Source organism: Natrix helvetica, assembly GCF_964273705.1.
Source record: "Natrix helvetica genome assembly, chromosome: 4".
NCBI classification, from domain to species: Eukaryota; Metazoa; Chordata; class Lepidosauria; order Squamata; family Natricidae; genus Natrix; species Natrix helvetica.
Window position 1 is genome coordinate 20,423,717 of NC_138550.1, and position 27,304 is coordinate 20,451,020.

The following is a 27,304-nucleotide window of genomic DNA, read 5'->3' on the forward strand; positions in this document are numbered from 1 at the left end:
TTTTTGAGGGAAAAAGGTGTGTCTTATACTCCGAAAAATACGGTAACCAAAAACATAATAATTAAAACATTTTTAAAAATCTGTGACGGAGCACACTCAAGTTTCCTAGCAATGTAACCACTTGGCAGGCTGTACCCACATGACAGGATCCCCACCCAGATGGCAAAGCCATGTTTTCAGAGTCAGGAGATAAAATTCCAAAAGTTGGGCAAAGAATCTCCTCCTGGGTCCAGATGGCATTCCTTTGTGAACTGAATCTGCAATGTGCCCTTCCTGCCAGGCCTGATGAAAGAGGTAAATTGGATTGGCCTGGGGGACAGTCCCTCGAATTATTTGGCCACATGCCTTGTGAATTTGGAATTCAAAACATATTTTTTTACAAGCAATACAGTATGTTATTTTAGAGTGGGGTTGGCCAATTTCCCTCATCAGAATATGGCATTCTGCTCCAGCTTGCAGAATTCCTGCAGTTAAATTCAACCTTTTGAGAGCCTGCTTCTTCCTCATTCAGATGCAGATGGACTTCAGTACAGGTAGCCCTCCTCTAAATGACCCTAACTGAGCCCAAAATGTATGTTGCTAAGTGAGACATTTGTTAAGTTGCCCCATTTTACAAGTTTTCTTGCCACAGTTGTTAAAGGTGCAGTTGATTAGTTAGCAATCCAGTTGTTAAGTGAATCTTGCTTTCCTATTGACTTTGCTTGTCAGAAGGTGGCAAAAAGTGATTGGGATGCTGAAACCGTCATAAATATTAACCAGTTGCCACGCATCTGGATTTTGATCACAAGATCATGGGGAAGGTGCAAAGGTCGTAACTGTAAAAAACGGTGACTTTTTTTCAGTGCCGTTTTAACCTTGAACAGTCACTAAACAAACTGTTACAAGTCGAGGACTACCTGTATAGCGGGGAAATTCGCTTAAGCTGGGGGGTGGGAGTGCACAGTAAAGCCCTCAGCTACCAAGAATTCAAGGCATGCCTGTTACAGCAGATCTGGAAAAAATCCAGACTACTGGGAGAGAAAAATCACACTGGGTAATCTAGCTCAGGGGTCTCCAACTTTGGCAAGTTTAAGACTTGTGGACTTCAACTCCCAGAATTCCTCAGCCAGCTGGGAGTCTTAACCTTGCCAAGGTTGGAGACCCCTGCTCCAGATCGGCATTAAAAAAAAAAGGTGCTCAAAGCGCCCACGCGCGCTCCATGCAAAACTCTTAAGGCGGCTTTTCCCCGCCCCGCCTGTTTTCCCGTCGCGTTTTCTGATTGGCTGCTTTCCGCCCTTATGCGCGAGTGCACGTTTCCCACCCTTTGCTCTGATTGGCCGCCCCTCCGCTTACCTCACCGACATCGCGGGGAGGCGATTTGTCGCGAAGGTCAGCACCGCTACCTCGGCAACCTATCGGGGCCTTTGGCTGCCTCCACGCGCGGGGAGGGGAAGTGAGATGTTGTCGTTAAAGGGTTCGCCCCCAACATGGCGGCGGCCGTGAGCGGGGCCGAAGGAGAGGTGGCGGTGATGGCGGCGAAATCGCCGGCGGATGGCCGGGCGGGAGAAAGCGGAATGGAGCCGGGGACGGCGACCGTGGCAACCGGGGACGGTGGAGGAACCGCCGCCGGCGGCGAGAGCGAGGACGAAGAGGAGGAGAACGTCTACGAGGTGGAGAAGATCTTGGATATGAAAACGGAAGATGTAAGTCCGGTGAGGGACGGGTTTGGCAAAGGCAAAGCGGAGTTGATGGCTGCAGGCTAGATAAACCGCCAAGAAAGCAAACGAAACGAATCGCAGAACAAGTCAACCAGAATTCTCACTTGTGACACAAATGACCAGGCTCAAATTATTGTACTTGGGACAAATTATGCGAAGATCCATAAGAAGGAGAAGCGAGGAGAGCGGGACAAGAATTTTATTATTTATGTCATAAAAAGAATTTATTAAATTCTTATTTAAGAATAAGAATTTTTTCCTATTCCTGTTATTGTTTTTTTCTTATTCCTGTTATCTCGTACATGAGTGATCAAGTAACTAAAGGAGCGTGCATAAGTGCACTAACGTGCCTACCGTCCCTGTCCTAATATTTCTTTTTATTTGTATCCATTTCATGTATCCAAAATCATGTTTATACATGCATGCATGCATACATACATACTATATATATGTATGTCTAATACATGCTTGACGAAATAAAATAAATAAATAAATGAAGTAGGGGGGGTGCAATAAGCACACCAGCGTGCCCAAAGTCCCTGTCCAACTGCTCCCATTTATTTGTACCCATTTCCTGTGTTCTTTTTCATGTTTGTTCTTATTCCTGTTATCTTGTACTTGAGTGACAAACAAGAAAGAAAGAAGAAAGAAAGAAAGAAAGAAAGAAGAAAAAAGAAAGAAAGAAAGAAAAAGAAAGAAAGAAAGCAGGCTCCCAGGCCAAGGGAGAGAAAGAGAGGGAAATGCCATGAGGAAAGAAAAGGCTTCCCTGTCCTTTCCTGCCTTGGTCCCCCCTCCTCTTTCTGTAGGTAATACAATAGTGAAGGAAACATGGGGTCGTCTTGCAGCTGAGAGGAAGACTTGGCCTTCTGACTCTAAATTTGGGAGATGGCTTTCTCCCCCCCTCTCCCCCACCCCCAAAAGGGAGGAAAGTTGAAAAAAAATGATAATCTAAAACTTTCAAAGAACAGTTGCAAGAATTGGGTATGGCCAGTCTAGAGAAAAGAAGGACTTAGGGGGGACATGATAGCAGTATTCCAGTATTTGAGAGGCTGCCACAAAGTAGAGGGGGTCCACTTATTTTCTAAAGCACCAGAAGGCAGGGCAAGAAATAATGGTTGGAAACTAATCAAGGAGTGAAGCAACCTGGAACTAAGGAGAAACTTTCTAACAGTGAGGACAATTAACCAGTGGAACAGCTTGTTGTGGGTGCTTCATCACTAGTTTTTAAGAAGAGATTGGACAGTCACTTTGAAATGGTATAGGCCAGGCATGTCCAAAGTGCGGCCCGGGGGCCAAATGCGGCCCTTTTTCAAATTGCAAGCGGCCCGCAGCCTCTTCTCCCCACCGGAGTTATTTGTTTAGTCTTTCATAAAATGCCGTATTTTTCGGAGTATAAAGATGCATCTTTTTCCCCTCAAAAAAGAGGCTAAAAATCTGGGTGCATCTTATACACTGAATACAGCATTTTTTGCCTCCCAAAACTCTGCCCCCTTCACCAAAATGGCTGCGCATAGCCTTTAGGAGGTTTTCAGAGTGCTCCTGAGGGCTGTGGAGGGCATAAATGAGCAAAAAACGGGCCGTTTTTTGCTCAACTTTGCCCCCCCCCCCAACCCCCAGGAGCACTCTAGAAGCCTCTTAAGGGCTATTCATGCCCTTTAAAAAAAAAGGCCCGTTTTCACGAAAAATGGGCCGTTTTGGGGAGAGTGCAAAAACTTTTTTTTTAATTTGCCTCTTCAAAATCTTGGTGCGTCTTATACTCCGAAAAATATGGTAGTCAATTCGCATTTAATGTTAAGGGTTCAAAGAATGTCAGGCTGAATGATCGGCCCCACACATTTTCACCTCACCAAATCTGGCCCTCCTTGCAAAAAGTTTGGACACCCCTGGTATAGGTTCTCCTGCTTGAGCAGAGGGTTGGACTAGAAGACCTCCAAGGTCCCTTCCTTCTTTATTCTGATTGATTGTATTTGCCATGGAAACCAAGGAACAGGACCAGTTCAATTAGTCTGCTTCAGAGAGAATTGTCTAGCTTGAACTGAAACGGACAAGTGGTTTGTCTAATTCCCTCAACATCAGCCACTCTCGCCCAGTGTCTCAGACTAAAGGCTTTGCAGAAATTGGGCTGAGACCTGAACTGAAGAGCTCTTCAGCTGAGCTGTATTATTGTGAAGGTTTAGGAACTTGACAGTTATTTTTGCCAAAGTACAGAGTCTTCAACTTAACAACTACAAGTGAGCCCAAAATTGAAGTTGCTAAGTGAGAAAATATCTCAGGGGTTGCCACAAAGAAGAGGGAGTCAAACTATTCTCCAGGGCACCTGAGGGTAGAACAAGAAACAATGGGTGGAAACTAATCAAGGAGAGAAGCAACTTAGAACTGAGGAGAAATTTCCTGATAGAACAATTAATCGATGGAACAGCTTGCCTCTAGAAGTTGTGAATGCCCCAACACTGGAAGTCCTTAAGAAGGTGTTGGATAGCCATTTGTCTGAAATGGTATAGGGTTTCCTGCCTAGGCAGGGGGTTGGACTAGAAGACCTCCAAGGTCCCTTCCAACTCTGCTATTGTATTGCATTGTATTGTATTATAAATTTGTTAAGGGACTTTTCCCCCATTTTACAATGTTTCTTGCCACATTTGTTAAGTGGATCACTGTAGTTCTTAAATAAGGAACCTGGTTGTTAAGTGAACCTTGTTTCCCCATTGACTTTGCTTGTCAGAAGATCAGAAAAAGGGGATCACGTCACTCCCGGACACTGCAGCCAAATTTTGACACAGAGCAGTTTATTGTAAATGTGAGTCAGTTGTCAAGCATCCAAATTTTGATCAGCGATGCTGCCATGGTCACAAGTGTGAAAAATGGTAATAAGTCACTTTTTTCAGGGCTGTTTTAATTTTGAATGGTCACTAAATGAACTGAGGTAAGTTGAGGACTACCTGTGTAATAGAGGAAGTCCTGGTCTGCCAACTGTACGTTCAGCGACTATAGTTACAACAGCACTAAATAATTGGGTTTAGAACTGGTCCTCAAACTTGTAGCATCTACATCCGTGGTTCTCAACCTGTAGGTGGGGACCCCTTTGGGGGTCGAACGACCCTTTCACAGGGGTCGCCTAAGACCATCGGAAAGCACATATTTTCGATGGTCTTAGGAACTGAGACACCTATTTTATGGTTGGAGGTCACTACAACATGAGGAACTGTATTAAAGGGTCACGGCATTGGGAAGGTTGAGAACCACTGATCTACATGGTGATGCGATTATAATTGATCTGCTTCAGAAGTGGCATGCACTTTCAAAGCTTGTAACATCCCATGGTCACATAATTATCATTTTCAAGTTTCCCTGCCTCTTTTCACAAACAAAGTCAACAGAGAAGCCAGCAGGACATCACAAGTCAGGGTCAGGTAATGTCTTCCTTAATGACCTATTGTAATTTGCTAAACAACCATATTAGAGCTGACATAAGCCCAGTGTGGCCATGTGGTGTTTTACTTTATGGCTGTATTGCCTAGCTCAAGAGTAAGTGAGGATGCCCGTATAGCATTTTTTTTTTGAGGAATTAAATGGATGTACAACTTTCCTACCCTCTAGGCTACTGTGATAATAACAAAATACTGTTTTTTCTGATATGAAACTAATGAGTTGAAAATGGAACATTTCCTCACATAATTCTTGTTACTGATATTGAAAAATAATTTCAGCTATATGGTTGTGACAGTGAGCAGCATGTTTAAAATTTGAAGAAATTGCTCCAGTCTTTCTGGAAGTTCTGATTGTTCTGAGCATAATCAAACTTTGAAACAGTTCTTTTTCTGATTCAAATCAGAAATTGTCACAACTTTACTTCAATCATTTTCCATAATAATGGAACAAATACATTTAACCTGAGCCACTCTGAATTCAAAACTTTCACTAAAACTACCAGTCTATAGTATGGAATATTTTTCTTTTGTTAAATATTTTGTTTGCTAGTCACTTTTTAACCATTTCCCTCTTCATTGCAGGAGTTAATTAATTAAAATATTTATATGCATCCACCCTAAATACAATTTGGGCAAGTTTCAACAATATAATTCAGAACTGGTATAAAAATCATAAAATCAAATAGAAAACCCAGTTCCTTGGTCATTATCTTGGGATGCCCCACAACCAACTCCGAACATCCTGACTTTATCCTATCATTGGAGTAAAGAGCTAGAACCTGATGGCCATGCAAAGGCTAAAGATCGAGGGAATGATGGGTCATTGAAGGAAGGATGTTTCATAAGGTAGGGGCAGCCCTGGAAAAAGGCAGGCTTCCAAGGTCCAACAAAATGACAAGATTTCAGGGAAGGAACCTGAATGAATCCATGTGTTCATTGCGACCTTTTACTAATTTTTTTATTTTTTTATTCTGCTCAATGGGATGCCATGGTTGTTCTGCACATATATAATTCTTTTCCTTCTGTCAGGGAGAAGTGAAATACAAAGTACGGTGGAAAGGCTATGCACCGGATGATGACACATGGGAACCCGAGGAACATTTGAAAGACTGTAAAGAAGTTCTTCTTGAGTTTCGAAAGAAAATGCTGGAAAATAAATCTAAGCCTGTTAAAAAGGAGATACAGGTATGTTTGGTTTCAGGCAATGCACTCCATTTGTTTCGACCCATTTTTTACAATCACGGATTCCACTCTTTGCAAAGTGTCATTGCTACCATGCCGCTCATCCTTGAAGCTCTTCTTTCCCTGTTGTTGTTGTTTTTCCTGAAACATAACCCATATTGGCTGGATAATCCTCATTTACCAATCACTTCTTCAGTAACCGTTCACAGTCATGATGGTGTTGAAAGAATGGTATTTAGAACCTGTTGTTGAGGTTCTAGCTCTCCCAGGGAATAACCCAGGTAGTTGTCAGCCGGCTTGCATTTAGATGGTTGCAGCATCCCATAGTCATGGGATCACTGCAATCTTCCCTGCTGTCTTCCACAAGCAAAGTCAGTGGGGAAGAAAGGTTGAAAGTTGCTCTGACAAGTCACTCCTCCCAAAGAAGAGAGAAGCATATGGGCAAGTGTGGCTACGGCCCAGCCTGGCTCTATTCAAGCCACACAATATTCCCCCTTTTGTATCTGTGCCCATGGCCTCACTGCCCCTGCACTCTGCACCTCCTACCCTTGCTGCACTACTACTACTACTACTACTACTACTACTACTACTACCGGGCCATTATGCTGTGCATCCCCTGGCCTTGCTGCATTCCCTCCACATTGCAGCATCCCACCCCCTCCACTTGGTTGAACTTTCTTGCCTGCTTGTGAGCTGCCTAAGGAAAAATGTGTCATAACCAAGACTTGTGACTTCCTGCCAGCTTGATTTTGATTTTGCTTGTTGGTAACTGGCAGGAAATCACAAGTTCCAGCCATATGAGGCCTTTTATAACAACCTACGATTCTCGCTGAATGAGGGAAATTGGGACTGCCAAGATTGGCATCACTAAATGTTGCACTTATATGTGCTTTATTGCATTGCTTAGCAACAAGACTGTATTATTTCTATGTGTCATATAATAGATGTGGTTATATGCATGATTTTGTGTTTGTTTTGTCCTGGTTATGTAATGTATATAGGAGGTGGTGACCCTTTCAGAGCTGTATGCAACAGAATTTCATTTTAATGTATGCCAATTAGTGTATATTCCAAGTGACAATAAAGATATTCTAAGTCTAACAGAAATTCTGCACCCAATTACCATTGTTAAGCAATGACTTACATGACAGCTCTGATCTGAAAGCATTTTTAAAATATTTTTAGGCGTTACCAGTTTATGATCTCCCTTGATGTTTCCGAAAAAGGCTGTCTTAAAATGATGAATTTGAATTTGTATCCTGTATGATATTGGTTGTAAAAATATTTCCATTGAAACCAAAATTTTACAAAATTAAATTGGTAAAATGATTTTTATTAATGCAAAAATTATTCAGGCTATCTTAAATTCTAGACAGTAATCTGTTAAATTATATTGGTCTCATTGGGATTCAGACAACATTTCAGACATTATTTACTTGTGAAAAGGAGAATTAATTTGGTCATCTTGATTTATTTTGTCCTTTATTTAATCTACAGATTTTCTTCAGTGTATTGAAGTAAACTCCAATCATTATAAAGAAGATAGGATAATGCCCATAATTATTTATTCATTTAAAACAACACACTAAAAGGCAAATTAATTGAAATCAAACAGAAAACAATAACCTAATTCAAGGAACTACTAAGGGGGGAAAAACACTAGCAGGGTTTGAATTGTGTTGTACATGAACAGAGAGCAAATCTCATACTCACTAGCAAGGATGATATCATCCAATCAGCTAGTAAACTTCTACAAGCAAACAATTTTAACTCAGAGAGCTTCAAGGACTCAATAATTGAAATCTTATCAGCTTACTAGATATTCTAGCAATGTTATATCAATTTTATACTTTGGCTGCTTTGGTCTTCAGATCTAGTTTAAAATGCTGATATTGAGTTTAAACTGACTTTATTGTTTGGAATCAAGCTGCTTAAGGGGCAGCCTATATCCCTACTCACACACTGAAAGGGCAATGGAATCCCTGGTTGTTTAGATGGTGATGCTAGATAAAATAACAGGCAGAGCTTTTTGCTGGTGCCGCCTATGTTCAGAATTTTATCCCTGCTATTTTCCTTTAGAAAGGTATAATGCAGAGGTGTCAGACTCAAGGCCCGTGGGCTAGATCTGGCCCGCGGGGCTGCCCTGGAACCAGCGAAGGAGTGGCCTGCAGTGCCTCTGCCAGCAAAAACGGAGCTCGGGAGGGCTGCGCCACCCCGAGCTCCATTTTTGGCTGCGCCAGCCTCCTGAAAACCTCTGCCAGTGAAAACAAACCTTGGGAGGGCCACATGCCACCCTCCTGACATCCGTTTTCTCTGGCAGAGCACTTGGTCCACCATAGGCACTCCCGATATGAGTGACATCGAGCTGGCCACACAACCCCTCCCCACCAGATCAATCAACCCTAATGCGGCCTTCAATGAAATCTAGAATGCATTCCAAACTGCTTCTAACAAAAAAAAAAACACTGTGCTTATTTTTAATACGCTGCAATTATGGAAATGATTTAATTGCTCTTTTTATTATACTTTTGGTTTTTAATATTAGTAATTTTAAATGTGATATTTATTTTGTTGTGCAAAAATATTAGTGTTTCGCTCCAAAAACTCTTAATATCAACAGGTGGATGTGGTTTGGACTTTTTACTTGAGTTAATTGAATGATAACTTCCCTTAGCCATGTGGCAACTCTCATAAAATAAAGGAAGCCTTCAATAATGTGTATATGGTTGGTCAAAGGAAAAAAGTTTTTAAATAAAATCTTGGAGAAAATAGACAGATAATTTGATCTCAGATCCCTGATTTTATCTTCCTCTATGTAAAGATCAAATTTGAAACCATTTTTGAATACACTAATGTTACCGTAAGATCCTATGCTATCCTGTCCTATCCTATCCTCTATCCTATCTGATTCTATCCTAGTCTATTCTATATTCAATGTTTTTAAGTGTCCCTTCTTTTTCTCCCTTTTGTAGAAACTGCCTTTAAATGATGATCTTTTTGAAGCAGATTCTGAAGCAGATAGTGATTGGCAAAGTGATACAAAAGAGGACCGATCGCCAAAGAAGAAAAAGAAAAAATCTAAAGACAAAGAAGATAAAAACCAAGATGAAATACAAAAGAAAAAAAATAAACTGGGCAAAGTTAAAGAAAAACCATTTCTAGATTGTGAAAATTCTTCTGACAGCCTGGCTTCAGATTCAAAACCAAAGAAAAGGACTTCGGAGTCAAAAGACGAGATTAAAGATTCCAAAAAACAAAGGCGAGATGATATAAAAGATAACAGTAAAAGAAAAGAAAGCAAAGATGGAAAGAAAAAAATGAAAGAGGAGAGCAAAGAAAATAAGCATATGCAAAAGGGGAGGCACAGTATTAATCATTTAGTCGGTGAATCTAGCATGCACGATGATTCTTTTTCTCAAGCTGCAGATTTTGAAAGTGAAGATTTAGACTCTGATAGCAGTGAGGAGAAATCTAAGACGCCTTCTGGCAAATACTGGTTAGGAGAGGTTCCAGTTCACCAGGCTGATAGTACTTCAAGCACAGACGACAGTTCTGAAATAAGGGTTAAAAAGAAGAAGAAGAAACGCAAAAAGTCTGCGGAGTTAGACGAAAACAGAAGAGTAGATAAACATTTAGAAAAGAAGAGCACCCAGAAAAAGCAGAAGACTCCAGAGATGACCAAAGCTGCTCCTGGGCTCGAAAATAAGAGGCCATTTATATCTGCTCCAGCACAGAAGCCTTTGAAATTGTCGGTTGATGAACGAGGATGCAGGCCCAATGATACAGGAGGCGAGGGCAGCAATAACACCAAGTGGAAAAGCAAAGAGGCAAAGCCAAGCCAATCTTACAGTGGGAACGTGCTTCAAAAGGCAGCCGTCCCTGAAAGCAAAGAAAAGAATACACATTGGAGAAGTGATGAGGAGAAAATAAAAGAGAAGTCGTCTTCTCAGCATTCTCTAGGGGAGAACCTTTTTGAAAAATTTATCATGGACATGGAAAGCAGTAAAGGAGGGAGCACGGTGGGCAAGAAGAATCTCTCCAAAATTGAACTGACTGTTGAAGAAATCCCAAAGGAAAGAGGCATTTTACCTAAGGTAAATCAGTATTGGATAACGCAGACTTAGGATATATTTACCAGACCTTGTTTTTTTTTTTTAAAAAAAAAATCCAAATCTTCATTTCATCATGTATACTCGCAACTTCGTTTTTTTTCTTTTCTAGGCATTTCCATTCATCTTCCCCTACCCCTGCTTTTACTGTTTTTAAGAGTCAAAATAAATCATTTTCAGGCAGTTTGAATTGAAATAGCACCTACCTTTCCTATCCTATCTGTTCTGTGTATTCTGCCATATTATACTATTTCCACTTTCCAGATTATGTAAGTAATCTCAAAGCAATTTGATTTGCTGTAAAACTTGTAAGACTTGGTTGAAATGATTCTGCTATTTTGACTCGAGTAAAGTGTTCTCTAAGGCTAAATCTGCATCCACCTACTATTTATTCCTTTATGAGTAAAAGGGTTCGGTTACCAGCTTGTGTGATTTACCTGTGAGTTAGTTAACATTTTTTAAATGAAGTCCACTGATTATCTACTACTAGAACTCTCCTGTCTGTTTGTAACCATCAGTTGGGTGAAATTGTAAGGCATAGGGCAGCAATTACTGAACCAAGGTTAACTTAAATGATCTATTTTAATAATATGCTGTGACCCATGACCCCCATGGATATGAAGTTTGGGGGAGTTATATTACTTCAGCATTCCCACAGTCATGTGAACCTCATTTTCAACAGTTCCTGACAAGCTGCTCAGAAGTTATTGGAGAAACTGGTAAGAACTTGAAAGTGGACCATGGTTGCGGAGCCTTCCGACCACCTTCCATTACCAAAGGCTTTGTTTGTGGGGAGAAAATCAATGGGGAAGATGGCAGGGAAGATTGCAAGTTGCTTGGATAAGCCTACCTACCTGCGCAGCCTCCCTTAGTCACTCATGCCAGCCACCTGTGCACCCTTCTCTCCCTCCACCTCCCCACCCCCAATAGCAGCCATGTAGGGGGAGGGAGAGAGGAAGGAAAAAGGAAGGAAATGAGGAAGCCAATTTGGAAGTTGCTCCTGCTCCACTGTTTCTTTGCGGTTTTTTGCCCCGCTCTGGTCATTCTGTTTTGATAAGGAAATATCTCTGAAATGATGACCCATTGGGTCACAGGTTATCTAGTTTGTTATAGAACTGACAGTACTTTAGACAAAATCCAGTGCGATATGTATGTGTCCAAAGGTTTGGGAAATTGAATTTTCTGAGTGTACTTCATTCCATTCATTCCAAAGACAGAAAGCTGCTTTTATAATCAAGGCATGTACTTAAATGCTGAAGAAAATACTGTTGCCTATGTGTAATGCCTCTTACATATCAAAATATATTTTTTAATGTCCTGGACTTCACATTCATTTTAGTGTGCTTTAAATTGCCCTTATGTCCATGCATTTATAGTTTTGCTCTGTAACTGATTAACCATTAGTTTCACTATGTTTTGCTCTTCTTTAGGCTATATGGAAATTAATGCCAATTCTTAATACTTTTGTAATAAATTGAACAGAAGAACAAGTTTATATATTTTGTGTTTGCTTTTGTTGCCATCTGCATCCAGAACACTCTTGTTTACGTTTATTTTTCATTTATAGGAAAAGGAAACCAAAAAAAGTGAAATAAAAGAAAAACTCCAGAAGAAATTAGACTCTGAAAAGGAAGAAAAAAACAGAAAAGAGCAAAGGCAGTTTAAAAGTAAGACTGAAATAATAAATCATAAAAATTTTTTGGGGAATACCAGTGTAATTTTGTTTCAGTCCTTATGGTACAATAAGTACTATTGTTGAAAACCTGATGATTTTTTCATCATGATTACATATTTGGCCCTAATGTTTGATTCTCATGGGTTGAATTGAAATGTAGGTGAATGCAGAGGAGCAAGCAAGAGCTCTTTTGTGTGGTATTACATCACAAATGCTTTGCAATGGTTCAGAAGATCATATTGAATGAAAAAGATTGTCTGAATGTTACTGATAGAAAAGAGGTAGGAATCATTGCATGAATTTGACTTTTGAAGGCTGCCCACTAAAATATAGTATGATGCACACATTAAACTGGTAAATTTGTTTCTACACCTTGTGAAAAGATAAATATCTGTTCAGATAGAGATGAGCTACATCTTAATTTAATTTCTGATAATGTATAAAGGCTATTTTGGGAATAAATCTATCTATGCAATGATTTGAAGAACTAAATCAGAAGTTGTGAATGCCCCAACACTGGAAGTCTTTAAGAAGATGTTGGATAGTCTGAAACGGTAAAGGGTTTCCTGCCTAGGCAGGGGGTTGGACTAGAAGACCTCCAAGGTCCCGTCCAATTCTACTATTGTATTGTATTGTATCATATAGAAATGGTTTAAAATATTCTAAGGCACGGACTCATATGCTGAACCAAAGCATCAGTAGAACTTTTCAAGTACTAGACCATATGAAAAACTTTTGCTTTGATTGCTGTCCTGAATAAATTACAGGAACGTGCCTTTCAGATCTCCAGAAGTAAGGGTATCATGCACAGAGGCATGTCACAGAAAGAAGCATTCTCTATCTGCGTCTTTCCTCTTCCCTAGTCCAGGGGTCCGCAACCCGCAGCTCTTGAGCAGCATGTGGCTCTTTCATCCCTCTGCTGTGGCTCCACAATTGATAGGGATTTCAGTTAGGACAGGTAGAGGAAAAGGATGCCACACTAGGAGGAGACTCTCTGGTGGGGAACTGAACTTCTGGTTGGCAAAGGAAAAAGGACGCCACCCTAGGAAGACTCTATGGTGAGGGAACCAGACTTCTGGTCGGCTCCAGAATTGAATGGGGGGGCTTCTGGTTAGGACCTTTGCAGCTCTTTGATTGTTTAAGGTTGCCGACCCCTGTCCTAGTCTCACTAGATGGCGGTGAATTTTAAATATGCCTCTTTGAGCTGATTGTACTGGATCAGTCCTTAAAGTAGGCAGACTGAAGGTGCTTACAATGTGGTGGGTTTATCCTGTAAATCAATACGTACGGCAATTTATTTAAAATCAACAGAACAAAATTATCTCACTTTCTTAAAAAGTGAACTCGTAAACATGCTGTAGCAAATGTTCCTATTAAAAATCTGTAAGGTGATGTTTTGCTAGTTTTTTCCAGTTCTAAGGAGTCATTGAAGGTCTTTCAAAAACTTAAAATCCCCTTGCCTCTGCAAGGCTTCTGTAGAAAGGTGATTCCCACTTTTACATAGAAATTGTATTATATCAACCTTAAAAGTAATCATTATATCCCACTCTTGCTATATAGTCCACAAAATAATGATTTGCTTTGTTCTAGGTTTTAAAGAGATCAGGAGTGCATTTGATGTGTTTAGTATGTCTTCAGAAGAAAAAAATGAGTATTTGGACAGTCGAAAAAAAGAGGAGCCAGCGCATGAGTCTAGATCCACAGATGAATTTAGATTAAAAGATAAGCAAGTGCATAGCAGGACCAGCAGAGATGAGACCGATACTTGGGCATACATTGCAGCAGAGGGTGACCACGATATAACTGAGGAGAGTTCTGGTAAGTTAACTATGTGCCGCTGAGGACAAAAGCTCATTTCAGATGACTATACTGTGATCCACAAATAGGTAAGGGGTCCAGCATAATGGTCTTAAAGTGGCCTTTGAAGAATCCTTATCTATTTAATTCTTGGAAGCTCAGTATCCACTCTCCATTGCATCAAGTATCATTTGTAAGTTAAATGTTGCCTGGAATAGGGGTCCCCAACCCCCGACCACAGCCCAGTGCTGGGCCGCAGCCTGTTAGGAACCAGGCTGCAGAAGGGGTGGGCGAGTAGTGCATGGTTGTGTGAAGCTACATTTATGAAAGCGGTATGCGCACACAAAACCATCCTCTCTCCCTGCCTCTGCCAATCCGCCAAGTCGGCGACTGCTGCGCTAGAGCTAGATGAAAATCCCCGATAGACCTTTATGTATATTTTGAATACTATTGAGAAAAGGTTTCATTAGTAGACTACAACAGCGTGTGGAAATTTTTAGAATTTCTTACTGAATCAGGTAACTTGATTAAGGATAAATGCAATTTTTTGAGATTATGGAGGAAGGCATAAAGTATCTCAATCCTGGATCAATAGTGCTAAAAAATGTTATGATCAATAAATATAGACATCCAAGTTTATCCAAAAATAAATACGTCCATTAGGAAATACAATATACATGGATTTATCACTAAATCTGACTCTAGCATGTTTGAGCTATATCTAGAGGTTCTTGTACACCAGTAGTGAGAAGGAAGGATGTCAGCAGAGATTATTGATTTGATGGTGGGAAGATTGAACTTTTTTTCCTTTCTTCTACAAATCCAAACATGATAGATACAAGGCAACAGACCATGAGTTTAGGTATGGACATGCAATTAGAATGGCTATCGCTAGAGGACTTTCAGAAACATCTTGATGGAGAAGATGAAGAGCGCTTGACAAATGATGTGATATCATCAGGTGAGTAACACGCAGAGACTGAACAGCTGCATATCTCCATTTCTTAAACATATTAATTCCTGTTGAATGCTTTTTTTTCTAGTTCAGCTGCGAGATGCTGTTAAAAATGGGAACTATACTATGGTAAAGATAGCACTTAATTCAAACGAAGAATATAATCTCGATCAGGAGGTATGTTTCAATAGAGTATGTTATTTATTTTTTATAATTATACAATAGGAATTTAATCTTCGGAAGTATACAATTTAAAGATTATAGATAATGTGTTTCATAATGTTTAGATTATGATTTCTAGAACACAAATCTATTGTATTTACACTGCATAGAGTAGGCTTTACTTCAGTGTGACTGCTTCACGATTTATTACTTTAACAAATTTGTATGTCAGTTGTATTAATGAAAAATACTACTCATCTGAAAAAATTACTCCAGTGTAACCAGCCAGCGTATTTTTATTTAAAAATACATTTTAGCATATCAGAAAAATTGACATATCAAAATGATAAATATCCAAGCAAAGTTTTTCCTGTTTACTCTTTAACATAGCACAAAATATCTCTTCTGAATTCAGGAATATGGAAAATATAATTATTTTTCTACTTGTATAATGCTTGTGAATATGCTGCATGTAGTCGATTTACTTAACAGCAGAATGCTGTAGTTAGAAGTTTTCTTCAGATTCAGCACTGTTAATTTTCTGTTACCTTTGTAGTAACCACGTTGTACATCTGTTCTTCAATAATCCAAGTTACTTCTTTAGGAAAGTATTTTTATTGAAAACCGACCATTATAAATCACTGTTGCATTTTTATTGATAACCGACCATTATAAATCACTGTTGCAGGATTCGAGTGGAATGACTCTGGTGATGCTGGCTGCTGCAGGAGGTCACGATGACATTCTTCGACTTCTTATCCGGAAAGGAGCTAAAGTTAATTGCAGACAAAAGAATGGCACAACTGCATTGATTCATGCAGCTGAAAAGGTCTGTTTCCTGCTGCCTTTTTTATGTTTATTCTTTCCTCTAAAATTATGCTAGTTGAATTTGGCTTTTGGGGAAGATCTTACCCGCGGGGCTGCCCTGGAAGCAGCGAAGGACTGGCCCGCAGTGCCTCTGCTGGCAGAGGGTTGCAGGAGTCTGTCGCAAACGAAAACGGAGCTTGGGAACCAGTTTTTCACTGGCAGAGCGATTGGGCCACCACAGGTACCCCTGACATTGAGCTGGCCATGCCCACCACAGCCCCCCAAGTTAAACACAACCCTGATGTGACTCTCAATGAAATTGAGTTTGACATTGCTGGCTTAGATTATTGGTTCAACTCTACAGGTTGATCTCTTTTTCTACTGCTTTTCCATACTAAGCCAAACTCATAGGTGTTCTCAAGAATATTATCTTGTTTCAAGACATAATACTATTTAAATAACCATGCAAATGTGTAGCATGTTTCTTATATGTAGTGATTGAGAGAGAAATTAAAAACAGGCTAGTAACAATTCATATGGGATTTAATTATAGCTGTAAGCAGACATTCTTGAAATGAGTGGCAAAAATCTGCTTTGAAGGAATTGAAAGTAATTTGTGTAGTGTATCTGGTTTTCTTGTATGTGTTGTTGTTTGGTGGCACGTGATAGTTTCACTATTATGTCACATACTTTCTTCAAGATTTACCTTTTTAACAGAATTAACCGAATTGGAAGGGACCTTGGAGGTCTTCTAGTCCAACCCCCTGCTCAAGCAGCATTCCTTATCCCATTTCAGACAAGTGATTGTCCAATCTCTTCTTTAAAACCTCCAGTGATGGACACCCACAACTTCCGAAGGCAAACCTTTTCATTGATTAATTGGTCTAACTTTTCTTAAATTTGACCACTTTATCAAGAAAGTAGTACCATGCTGGAGAGGAGGAGCCAATGTTGCGACAAGACAACATGCGATCTCAATGCTCTGAGATCACCGTCAATACGTTTGCCGCTGGGTGGTCCAAACGCTTAAAGCGACCCTCCGAGCAACCCGGAAGTCACTTCCGGTTTGCTCGGAGGGTGGTTTTAAGCATTCCGAAGGCTTCAGGGAAGCCTCCGGACGGTCCTTGAAACCTCCGGGGGGGCAGGAGAGGCTCTTTTCGCCCTACCCAGGTTCCTATAAAGCCTCTGGAGCCTGGGGAAGGCGAAAAATAGCCTTTAAAAAAGGTGAACTCAGCTGGCCAGCGCACGCAACTGACTTAGAGCATCTAACAGCAAAATATGATGAAGAAGTTGGAGATATTTTATCAAGTGGAAAAAGCGGTGGTTAAAATCCTAAAAATCGAAGAGGAAAATGAATATAAAGAAATTAAATTTGCTGATATTTATGGTGATTGGTTTGTCTCTGAAAATGGAAAGAGTGGAATACTGAAAGAGGAATTAAATGGAGGGGAAATCTACCCCAGATGGCAAGATACAGACGAAGAAAAAACAAAAGAATTTATGGATTTAAAGAGAGAAATTTTATTAGCAATATCATTGAGAACACTACCGACAATCAAAGATAAACTGATTAAGGAAACAGAAGAAGGGCATCGAAATTACATGAGAGATTTTATAAGCAAGGAGTTTTTAAGAGGAGTCCATACAAAGTTGATTAAGGAGATGATTAGAGGACTGACACCACAAATGGCAGAAGATATGAGACTGTTTTGCTATTGGAAATATACAGGTTGATAGATGGAAGAGTATAATTTAAAACTAGTTAAACATAGTGAAATTTAGTGACAATAGATATAGTTAAATAAATAATTGATAATGATAATAATGTATACAATGTGTAGTGTTATGATAAGTAATAATTGGATATGAATACTGAATGGTACCCATGAAAGGAAGATTAGAAATCCTTTTGGATTATATATAAAGGTTAATAAAAAAGAACTAAGTTATATACTGTTAAGTCTTGATTATTAGGGGGAAAATGTTATGATACAGGATATAGTTAAATAAAGGAGGGATAATGATAACATATTTATAGGTATGGGTATAACAAAGGAAACTGGATGTAAATTGTAAACAGTGATTTGGAAAGGACGATTAGAAAATTTTGTTATTAAATATTATGGATATTTAGCTAGAATAGGACATAAGGATTCAGTGTTATTGGAGAATTTTAGAAATAGTAAATGAAATGCCAGTATGTGGTTATGTATTAAATTTTGATATATTTTATGATGAAGGATGTTTAAACAATTATAATCAAATGAAAATGGAGGCATGATGATGGTAACATGTATAAATATCTGACTTAAAATACTTGAGTTAATATGAATTATGTTTGTTGACTGTGGAAGAGAGGCACGAAAGCCTTTTTGTAACCAACTGATACACTTTCTACAGTATGTAAAGAAGGATGTGTTGTGTTTGTTTTGAAAATTTAAAAAAAATTACATAAAAAAAAGAAAGTAGTACCATGCTAAGATAAAGGTTCCCCTCACAATATGTGCTAGTCATTCCCGATTCTAGGGGGCAGTGCTTATCTCCATTTCAAAGCTGAAAAGCCAGCACTGTCCAAAGATGTTTCTGTGATCATGTGGCCGGCATGACTAAACGCCAAAGGTGCACGGAATGCTGTTATCTCCTACCAAAGGTTTTTTTCTACTTGCATTTTTACATGCTTTCGAACTGCTAGGTTGGCAGAAGCTGGGACAAGTAACGGGAGCTCACGCCGTTACGCAGCAGTAGGGATTTGAACCGCCAAACTGCCGAGCTTTCTGATCGACAAGCTCAGCGTCAGGGAGGAGAGAACTAGGATGCACAAGTGACAGGCTGGCAGGCACACATGTGCATGCAAACTGACATGCACAAGTGCCCATCAGTCCGCTGCTTGTGCAAGTTGAGCTGCGCACACATTGGCCAGCCACTTGCGTGGCCCAGTTACGAATAGGCCATGGCTTGGAAGTGGGACCCCTGGTCTAGATAGCATTGCTGCAAAGAAAGGGTTGCTCCTTTTACAAATAGGAGAGGAATTGCTGGTTACTTTGAGTTCCACTTTGAAAGAAAATGCAAATATAAATATAAACCATTATTCATTATTCGTCATTATTTTCTGTTCTCTTAGCTTCAAAATATTCATATGTGAATCATTTTGTTTTTGTAGAACAATCTAACAACTGCAGCCCTTCTCTTGGAAGCTGGTGCACATGTGAATGTGCAGCAAAAGAATGGTGAAACTGCACTAATGAAGGTATTTGTTGTTAACTTGAGTAAACTTGAAAAACAATGGTAAATCTGGATATATTTTCATCTAGACAAGTTATTTTCTTTTAAAATTCTAATACATTAGTCACAAATTTAATTCAGACACAAATTAAATAAATGCTAATTTATAAGTACAAGAAATGTTCATATTTGGGAATAAAACATATGATAATGAACTGTAATGTTATGAAAACATTATGTGTTGAAGATTATGGACTTGCTTGTTGCACTGCATTAATGTTTGTTAACGTAAGCTCAGACTTGAGGGAATTGATCCTGTGTGATCTCACCATATGGACAGATGAACGTGGGAGAAGATGTCCCTTAGTAAACCTGGTCTGGAAATGTGTAGGGCTTTAAAGGAGACAACCAGTGTATTGTAGCACACCCAGAAGCCAACTGGCAACCAGTGCAGCTCCTTGAGCAAAGGGTTTGCCCAAGTATATCAGGATGTATCCATTTCTGCCTGGGCCACTGCATTTTGTGCTACTGTAGTTGCTGAATTATTTCCAGGCCCAGCACTACAGAACCCAGTAAATGTATGAAAGCCAGTGCTACTAGCATCCACCCCAAAATATGCATGTGCTTTAATTGCCTTTTCATAATATCTCTTGGTAAACTCTCACATGTAGGCTTGTAAGAGAGGAAATTACGATATTGTGCGTCTTATGATTGAATATGGAGCGGATTGCAATATTTCATCGAAGCATCAGAGCAATGCTCTTCACTTTGCGAAACAGTGTAATAATTTATCGGTATCCGAACTCCTCAGGAGTCACCTGGCTATGTAAGTCCTTGCATTGGAGGTGCTTTGATTTTCTTAGTGAATTGGGAAAAGTTGATGTCAGATTTTGTTTTAATGGAGGATTGTATTTCTTAAAATTATTTTAATATAATGCTTAGTTAGATGATTCCTTTCATGCTTATTTTCATGACTGTTAGCTTTATTAATAGCTTCTGTCTGTGAGGGAGTTTTAGGCTCCTTCAAGTTTGAAGGATTTTCAACATTGTTTTATGCAAGTAAATTTCAAATGCGGAAAATCCTAAAGTTATTTTTTTTTTATTTATATTTGCTTCAGTATTTTTTTCTTGAGAATGAATAAATATGTACCTGTCTTCTTATAAATAAGTAATAATAAATATCTAATAAATTATTTTAATTACATGTTTAATAATAATTATTATGAGGTTTTATCCAGGCTTTGCTTTTATATGAATATTTTTTTCTCATAAAGCCTCTTGTTTAATTTTTAAAATCTTGATTTAATTAGTACATTTATGGTGTTTTAACATATTTACATATTGCAATGAGTATTACAAAATTAAAATTATGTCAACCAAACCTTCCAGAATGCAATAAAAATATCACATTAACAATAGCTAAAAAGAAGACTAACTCTATCCATGCCTTCTCTGAGGAATTCAGCTTTGATAGGTTAATTAGTGGATTAGTGGAAACTAATCAAGGAGAGAAGTAATTTAGAACTGAGGAGAAATTTCCTGACAGTTAGAACAATTAATCAGTGGAACAGCTTGCCTCCAGAAGTTGTGAATGCCCCAACACTGGAAGTCTTTAAGATGTTGGATAGCCATTTGTCTGGAACGGTATAGGGTTTCCTGCCTGAGCAGTGGTTGGACTAGAAGACCTCCAAGGTCCCTTCCAACTCTGCTATTGTATTGTATTGTAAATCCAGAGCCTCAGTGGGCAGGGTAAATAGCACTCTGCTTAATGATCACATGATTAAGATATATTCCGTTTCTGGAAAATAAAGAGGAAGAATAAAAAGCCTAAGAGAAATATGGTAGAAGGAGAGAACTTTTGCTTATCTGCTATATAGAGAAGAGGCTATTGTGCAGAAAAGAGTCAGGGACTTTTATTGAAGTTATTTTTCTAGCCATCTTTATTGCTTATTGCTTTTGTTCATTTATACATAATATTATTTTTATAAGCAGTAAATGAAAGAAAAAGACTTAGCTTATAAAAAGTCTCAATTTCATCCCTTTGAGGACAAAGGCTTTAGAGTTTGGGGAAATAAATGCAATTCAGTTCTAAATACTGAATCCAGAAGTAGATTGGATTTACTGTAATGGCTCTAGCAGTCTGAAAGGTGGGAGAGAGGGCTCCTACACACGTTTTTTTCTGTTTTTTCCTGCCCTTCTTTGTTCTTTCTTTTTATTTGGGATGCTCTGTGAATAGAAGGTCATCAATTGGCAAAATATTACTCATTGAGAGTAAACTATGACTCTTTTTCTAGTACAACAATTACAAATTCTAATTTTGCTTGATTTTAGGCTAACCCGAGTGGCGGAAGAGGCCATCAGGGAATACTTTGAAGCCCGTCTTAGTTTGATGGAACCAATATTTGATATTGCGTGTCACCTGCTTTGTGAGGGACCAGATTATTCTTCAGAATTCACCTATATGGCCCCACAGAATGTGCCTGAAGGTTGTATTTGGAGACAAGTTTGATCAAATAGTGAAATGAAAATCCAGATATTTGTGTGATATCTATCTTATGGCTATCAGCCAGTTGGGATATTTAAATAAAACACGTGAAACTAAAATAATATGTTAATGATAATAGGTAGCATTTTCAAAAAAAGTATTGACAGGTTGTATTGCTTAGAACTTTTTTTTTTGAGAAAGAGACAATATAGTATATTTAATAGTGGTGTTAAGTTAATTTGAAGTGAGGGGGGCCTCACACACTTTGCAACTGCCAAAATTTGTATACCTGTCCATTTACCCTTTTCCCTATAAATTTTGAAAAACCAATAAAATTTTATTACAAAAAAAAAAAAAAAAAAAAAAAAAAAAGTTAATTTGAATCTCAAATTAATCTGAATGAACCTCGGCACAGTGGTTAGAGTGCAGTACTGCAGGCCACTTCTGCTGACTACTGGCTGCCTGCCATTTGGTCGTTCAAATCCCACCAGGCTCAAGGTTGACTCAGCCTTCCATCCTTCTGAAGTGGATAAAATGAAGACCCAGATTGTTGTGGGGCAATATGCTGACTCTGTAAAACCACTTAGAGAAGGCTTAGAGAAGCACTATAAAGCAGTATATAAGCGCTATTTCTAAGTGCTAATCTTCCAAGTGAATAGAAATTGTGTTATGAGAGAAAAGACAGGTAAGATTTTTTTTTCAGAATTATAATCCTAAAAATTGGATTTTCCAAATATAAAATATCTGATTTTATTTAACAATACTTTACATTAGAATTGTATACTAATGAGTTCTTTATTTAATGATCCTACATACAAAATGTAAAAAGAAATTGGTTCTTACGAGTCCCAAATCAATTCATGTTTTTGTAAGCATTTACTATCTTTCTAAATCAGACTCGGGCATTTGTTATGAAAGAAGGTCTTAAGAACTTTGAAATACAATCTGTATAACTACTTTTTAATATTCAAGGTATAATTCAAGCTGCCATCTATTTGTGTATTAAAAACTAGTTTATAATTGGTTAATCACTTTTTCATAGAGAGATGGCAGTTTATTATTCTTGTATGCATCGAAATGAGCGTTCATTGTTTTTCCACAGGATCTGGGATTCTTTTATTCATTTTCCACGCAAACTTTTTGGGGAATGATGTCATTGCTCGGCTTTGTGGACCATGCAGTGTGCAAGCTGTGGTTTTGAATGACAAATTCCAGCTGCCTGTGTTTTTGGTAATTTATTTTCATCGCTTTGGTTACTTATATCATCTTTGGAGATATATGGGTTTTTTTTTTATTTCTAAGAGTTAACAATTCATCCTTTTAATAGTGGAATCAAGACTCATTTTAAACTTAATCTTGTATTATGGCCAATACCTTCAGGTTTTTGAAAATTTGGAAAATCTATTTGAATTCATATTTTGTACACAAATATTCTGGGTTTCAATCCTTTATATCTCCTGTTTCCTGTGAAAGATTTGCCTGTCTACTGTTTGCATATATAGATCTATAAATAGTTTAAACATGGTTTATTTCGTGTTTTATCTTAAAATGGTTATATCTACCCTGTTTCCCTTAAAATAAGACCTCCCTGGATAATAAGCCCAATTGGGCTTTTGAGCACGTGCACTGAAATAAGCCCTCCCCGAAAATATTGCAACACAACAGCAGCCATGAAATGACCACGCTTGCCGCCTCCTGCACCTCAAAAATAATAAGACCTCCCCAGAAAAAAGGCCAAGCACTTATTTTGGGGGTCAAAAGAAAATAAGACCCTGTCTTATTTTCGGGGAAACAGGGTATACAGGCAACAGTTTACTTTTTTTGCTGTGAACCTTTATCATTCCAAAAAGAATGCATCACTCCTGCTATTATATAGTACATCTTTCTTTGCTTAGGACCTAAAACAATTTCAGAATGAGTTATGGAGGATCATCAAAGTTAAATAATTGTGCTTATTGGTCAAAATAGTTGTATCTACATTTTTGGTAATCATTATTGATTGGTGCACTAAGCGTACTCTGTAGCTCTTTTTCTCCCCACCCAGTAAATACCAAACAAGCATATTTGTGCACATCTGCCCATCACATAGATTCATTTTTTTTATACAGCAATTATTTATTGTGCCTGTCCCAGCCCAGTCCTTTCTACTTTTTTTTGCACATGACAGGCAGTAGTCTTTTATTTAACTTAGTTACATAAGTCCTAGATTTCACCTTAAGGCTACAAGCTGTAGCTCTTTGCTTTCCAACATCAGGCATATTTGGAATGCTGACATTGTCATTGCTTCCCTTCTCATTCTCATTTAGTTTAATAGTCAGCTAGTAACGATTTTTGACATACAGCATATGAAAGTTTGCATGTTCTTTAATTGGCGAGACTGGATTTACTACCCTTATATTTTTGCCGAGTAGCTTAACTGTATTTTTCTGCAAGAAAGGGATGGAATTTGGTATGCAATACCAAGTAAATTTTCTTTCCTATTAAAAAAAACCTCTTTGTCTACCTTTAATAGATCTTGCAGAGAAACTAGTATGATAGTAGATGGCAGTTTTATTTAGCAATGTACAGTTAAATATGCTATATACTTTTGTGTGGGATAGACAGAATGCATTTAGAGCAGGGATGGGCAAACTGTAGCCCTTGGGCAAATTTTGCATTGCCTTTGACCTAGTTTCAGAATCTCTGTGCAAGAAAGTTCTATCTGTCCCACCCTGCAGTTGGGAGACAGAGAGGAGGAGGAAGGTGTCTGCAGGAGGAGGATGGTCAGAGAGCATATGGGTGTTCCCTTGCCATTCCTTTTCGGCTCTGGCCCTGCCTACTGCTTGCTTCAGTCCTACCTACAATATGACCTGCAACCGGAGGGAGGTGGGAGAGATTGCCCACTCCTGCTTTAGAAACTTTGCAAGTGATCTGTTGATAAAGATAAGCCAGAAACAGTCAAAAGAATATTCTGCCTTCAGACAGTACTTGAAGGTGCTGCTGGTACCTGTTATTTGGCTCCGAGTAGAGAATAGAGAGGTACCCTTTGCCTTCATCTCATCCTTTCCCCTCCCTCCCAGCCCAACAGAGCCTGCCAAGCTGGCCAGACAGAACAGCTTACCCAGCGGATCTTACAGGTGAGTGGCTAGGCTAATAACTGTTAGGGCATTCATGCCAATCTTGTCCAGCCATATGCTCTCCCTGCCTTATTTTACTGGGTGTTACACATCCGTTTCCTCTTACTAGTTGTTCTGATCTAGGCTTCCTGAGAAAGCATAAGTCACAATCTTGGTCTCAAAAACCCTCTTTTAGGTATATGGCTGTCAGTTATGGTCATTAACAGTCCCCAAGGCTTCACAGTCTGTGAAGGTTCCGACAGATGTCTGCTCGAGTTGCCACAGTCCTTCAGGGGAATGTTGATAAACACCCACCTTTTCTCCCTTGGAATGCTGCCAGAGACCTAATTGCCAAATGCAGAGCAAGGCCAAACTTAGCAGAGTCAAACAGAACTTTTCAAAGCTTAAGCCAACCAGATGAACTAATTGCTTCCTGCAAAAGCTCATATCCTGTTCACTCCTCTTTTATGTCTTATGGGAGGAGCCAATCATCTCCAAGCCTTACTCCCAAGTTGACCCCATTTTCTTACTTGTTCTTGCCTTCTGGCAGCTCTGCACACACACACATTGGGAACAGGCTCCCACTGTTCTTCTGCCTCGCTGATATCAGATTCCAGAGGCAGCAAATAAGTACCAGATGGCCTTGGTCTCCTCTCTGCCTCTGGCGCAGAGCCCTCATCCAAGCCTTCCCCAGACTCCAGGACTGGCTCATGTTCCTCCCCAACCTCCTGTCTGAATCTGCTGCCAGCTCTGCTGGCTGCTGGCGGGCCACAACACTAGTCTGTGCCATGCCAAACCTCATGCCTACTTTTGGGCACTTTCAACCCTTTTAAGTTGGTTTTCAGTGATTAAAAATACTAAGGCAAGGCTTACTGGATTATGTATAAAGTTCATATAGATTAGTGCTTTAATAAACTACTTGTTTAATTTCAAGATTTCTTTTCCTGTTCTTTTTTATTTTATTTTTATATCTGCCTTCTAGAAGCTGCATGTTTTTTTTATTTGTGCTGTAGCTTTTATGGTTGGCATTAGGTCTTTTCCCTTGCAAATCGGTAACAGGCTTAATTGGTGAACATGAGCTAACATGCATTAAATGATATATTGGGGGGGGGGGGCGCCTTTTATATTTTGCCTGGCTTGTGAGAGAGATATTACATCTGTGAACTGGATTCATTCCTTTTTTCCTCTTTATTTTAGGATAGTCACTTTATTTATTCCTTCAGTCCTATTCAAGGCCTTAACAAGCTCTTCATACGTTTAGCAGAAGCCCCAACAGCAAAGGTGAGAACTGCAAATGAAGGGCATTATAGGAATGAATATATAAAAGTTCCCCAAGGCAATTTTGAGCCTACTAAAATGTTAGGAAATGCCTAGTGTAATCCATATTCTGACAATTTATAAAGCACTAGTAAAAATATCCCAGGGCTTTTCTAAAATATCTTTCCATATGAAAATGTGTAAAAACATGCCTCTAAAATATGTTGAATGTATGAAATGCTCTGTTTTATGAGATACTGTTATACTGTGTGAATTTATTTAGAAGCTACTATGCTGTCTCTTCTGTATTTCATACATTGAGATGGAAAGATTTTGTCAGTGACTTTTTGTTCCTTACAGGTTAAGCTGCTGATAGCTGCCTATAGAGTGCAATTACAGTGACAATGAATGATGCAATTTTATTGGACTCTCTTCCTCATTTGAGTCTCGAGAAGTATGGAATTCCTGGTGCATTCAGTGTTGTTTAATCTCATTTTGTTTGAATGCTATTTACATGTGAAATTTCCCATTAAGTAGCAAATACACTGCTTTAAAACATTGTGAGATTTATTTTGTAGACATACGTAGCTGTATTTGTGTCAATGACTGTAATTCAACTTGTAAGGCTCAGCGTAACATTTCCACAATGTGGAATGATAGTTTTTAAGAGCAAGTATCTTGGTTGTGTATAAATGCTCACATTTTGCCCTGATTTTGATGTTTATATTTAAGTTTATATTAAAAAAAACCAACCAGCTATAAATTTCTATTGCTGTTATAAAAAAAGAACTTAATAAAGAACTTCTGTGACTAATTTATCTGAGCAGAAGTTTAATATAAGATAAATTTAGGATGGATCATTTAGAATGTATGAACAAAATTTGTACCACGAGTAATGTAATGATGGGCAGTGTTTTGCTCTTTAGGTTTAATAGGTACAGGAGAAAATAGTTTTTCAGATACATTTGGGCTATTTTTTTTAAGGCGGATTATATTTATAGATTTATGCTGAACTCCAGCCATGCAATGCTCCCCAAATGATTAAACTATTGCCCTGATCTAATCTATTCTGGTTCTGAGATAAAAAAAATGTAAGATGTACATAAATCCTATTTGGTTGTAAAAAATAAAGTTTTGTTGGTCAAACTTCAGCTTACATCTTCTGCTATTTATTTTCAGTGTCACTGCATTAAAATAGCTAATAGAAAGAGTAATGGTAAATTAAAGACAAGTATATTTATCTTAAGCTGCTAAATGGCAACACAAACATTAAGGTTGGCATTGAACAAATCAACACTCTAAGCACTATGAATACATAGGTAATGAAACATCTATAAGCAAAACAACCAAGCTCAGCACCAAGGACTCTATAGAGATCCTTGCACTAGCACAAACCTATTCCTTTAAGGCTGACACTTTGCTGGATACAGCAATTT

The 27,304-nt window shown here is 38.7% G+C and overlaps 1 protein-coding gene across 2 annotated transcripts; it reads left to right on the forward strand.

Moving 5' to 3' along the window:
- Nucleotides 1-1,399: 1,399 nt before the first annotated feature.
- On the forward strand, nucleotides 1,400-27,019 carry MPHOSPH8 (M-phase phosphoprotein 8). 2 transcript variants are annotated; one of them, XM_081950731.1, is made up of 15 exons: nucleotides 1,400-1,682; nucleotides 6,152-6,307; nucleotides 9,277-10,398; nucleotides 11,981-12,080; nucleotides 13,679-13,906; nucleotides 14,721-14,846; nucleotides 14,929-15,017; nucleotides 15,691-15,831; nucleotides 18,970-19,056; nucleotides 19,703-19,857; nucleotides 21,363-21,517; nucleotides 22,619-22,746; nucleotides 24,576-24,632; nucleotides 25,809-25,892; nucleotides 26,229-27,019. In XM_081950731.1, the coding sequence occupies exons 1-15, from the start codon at nucleotides 1,467-1,469 to the stop codon at nucleotides 26,268-26,270; spliced, it is 2,886 nt and encodes a 961-aa protein (XP_081806857.1). In that variant the 5' UTR covers nucleotides 1,400-1,466; the 3' UTR covers nucleotides 26,271-27,019. The 2 variants fall into 2 exon arrangements, with proteins under 2 accessions (XP_081806857.1, XP_081806858.1); XM_081950732.1 differs by lacking the exon at nucleotides 24,576-24,632.
- Nucleotides 27,020-27,304: the final 285 nt, after the last annotated feature.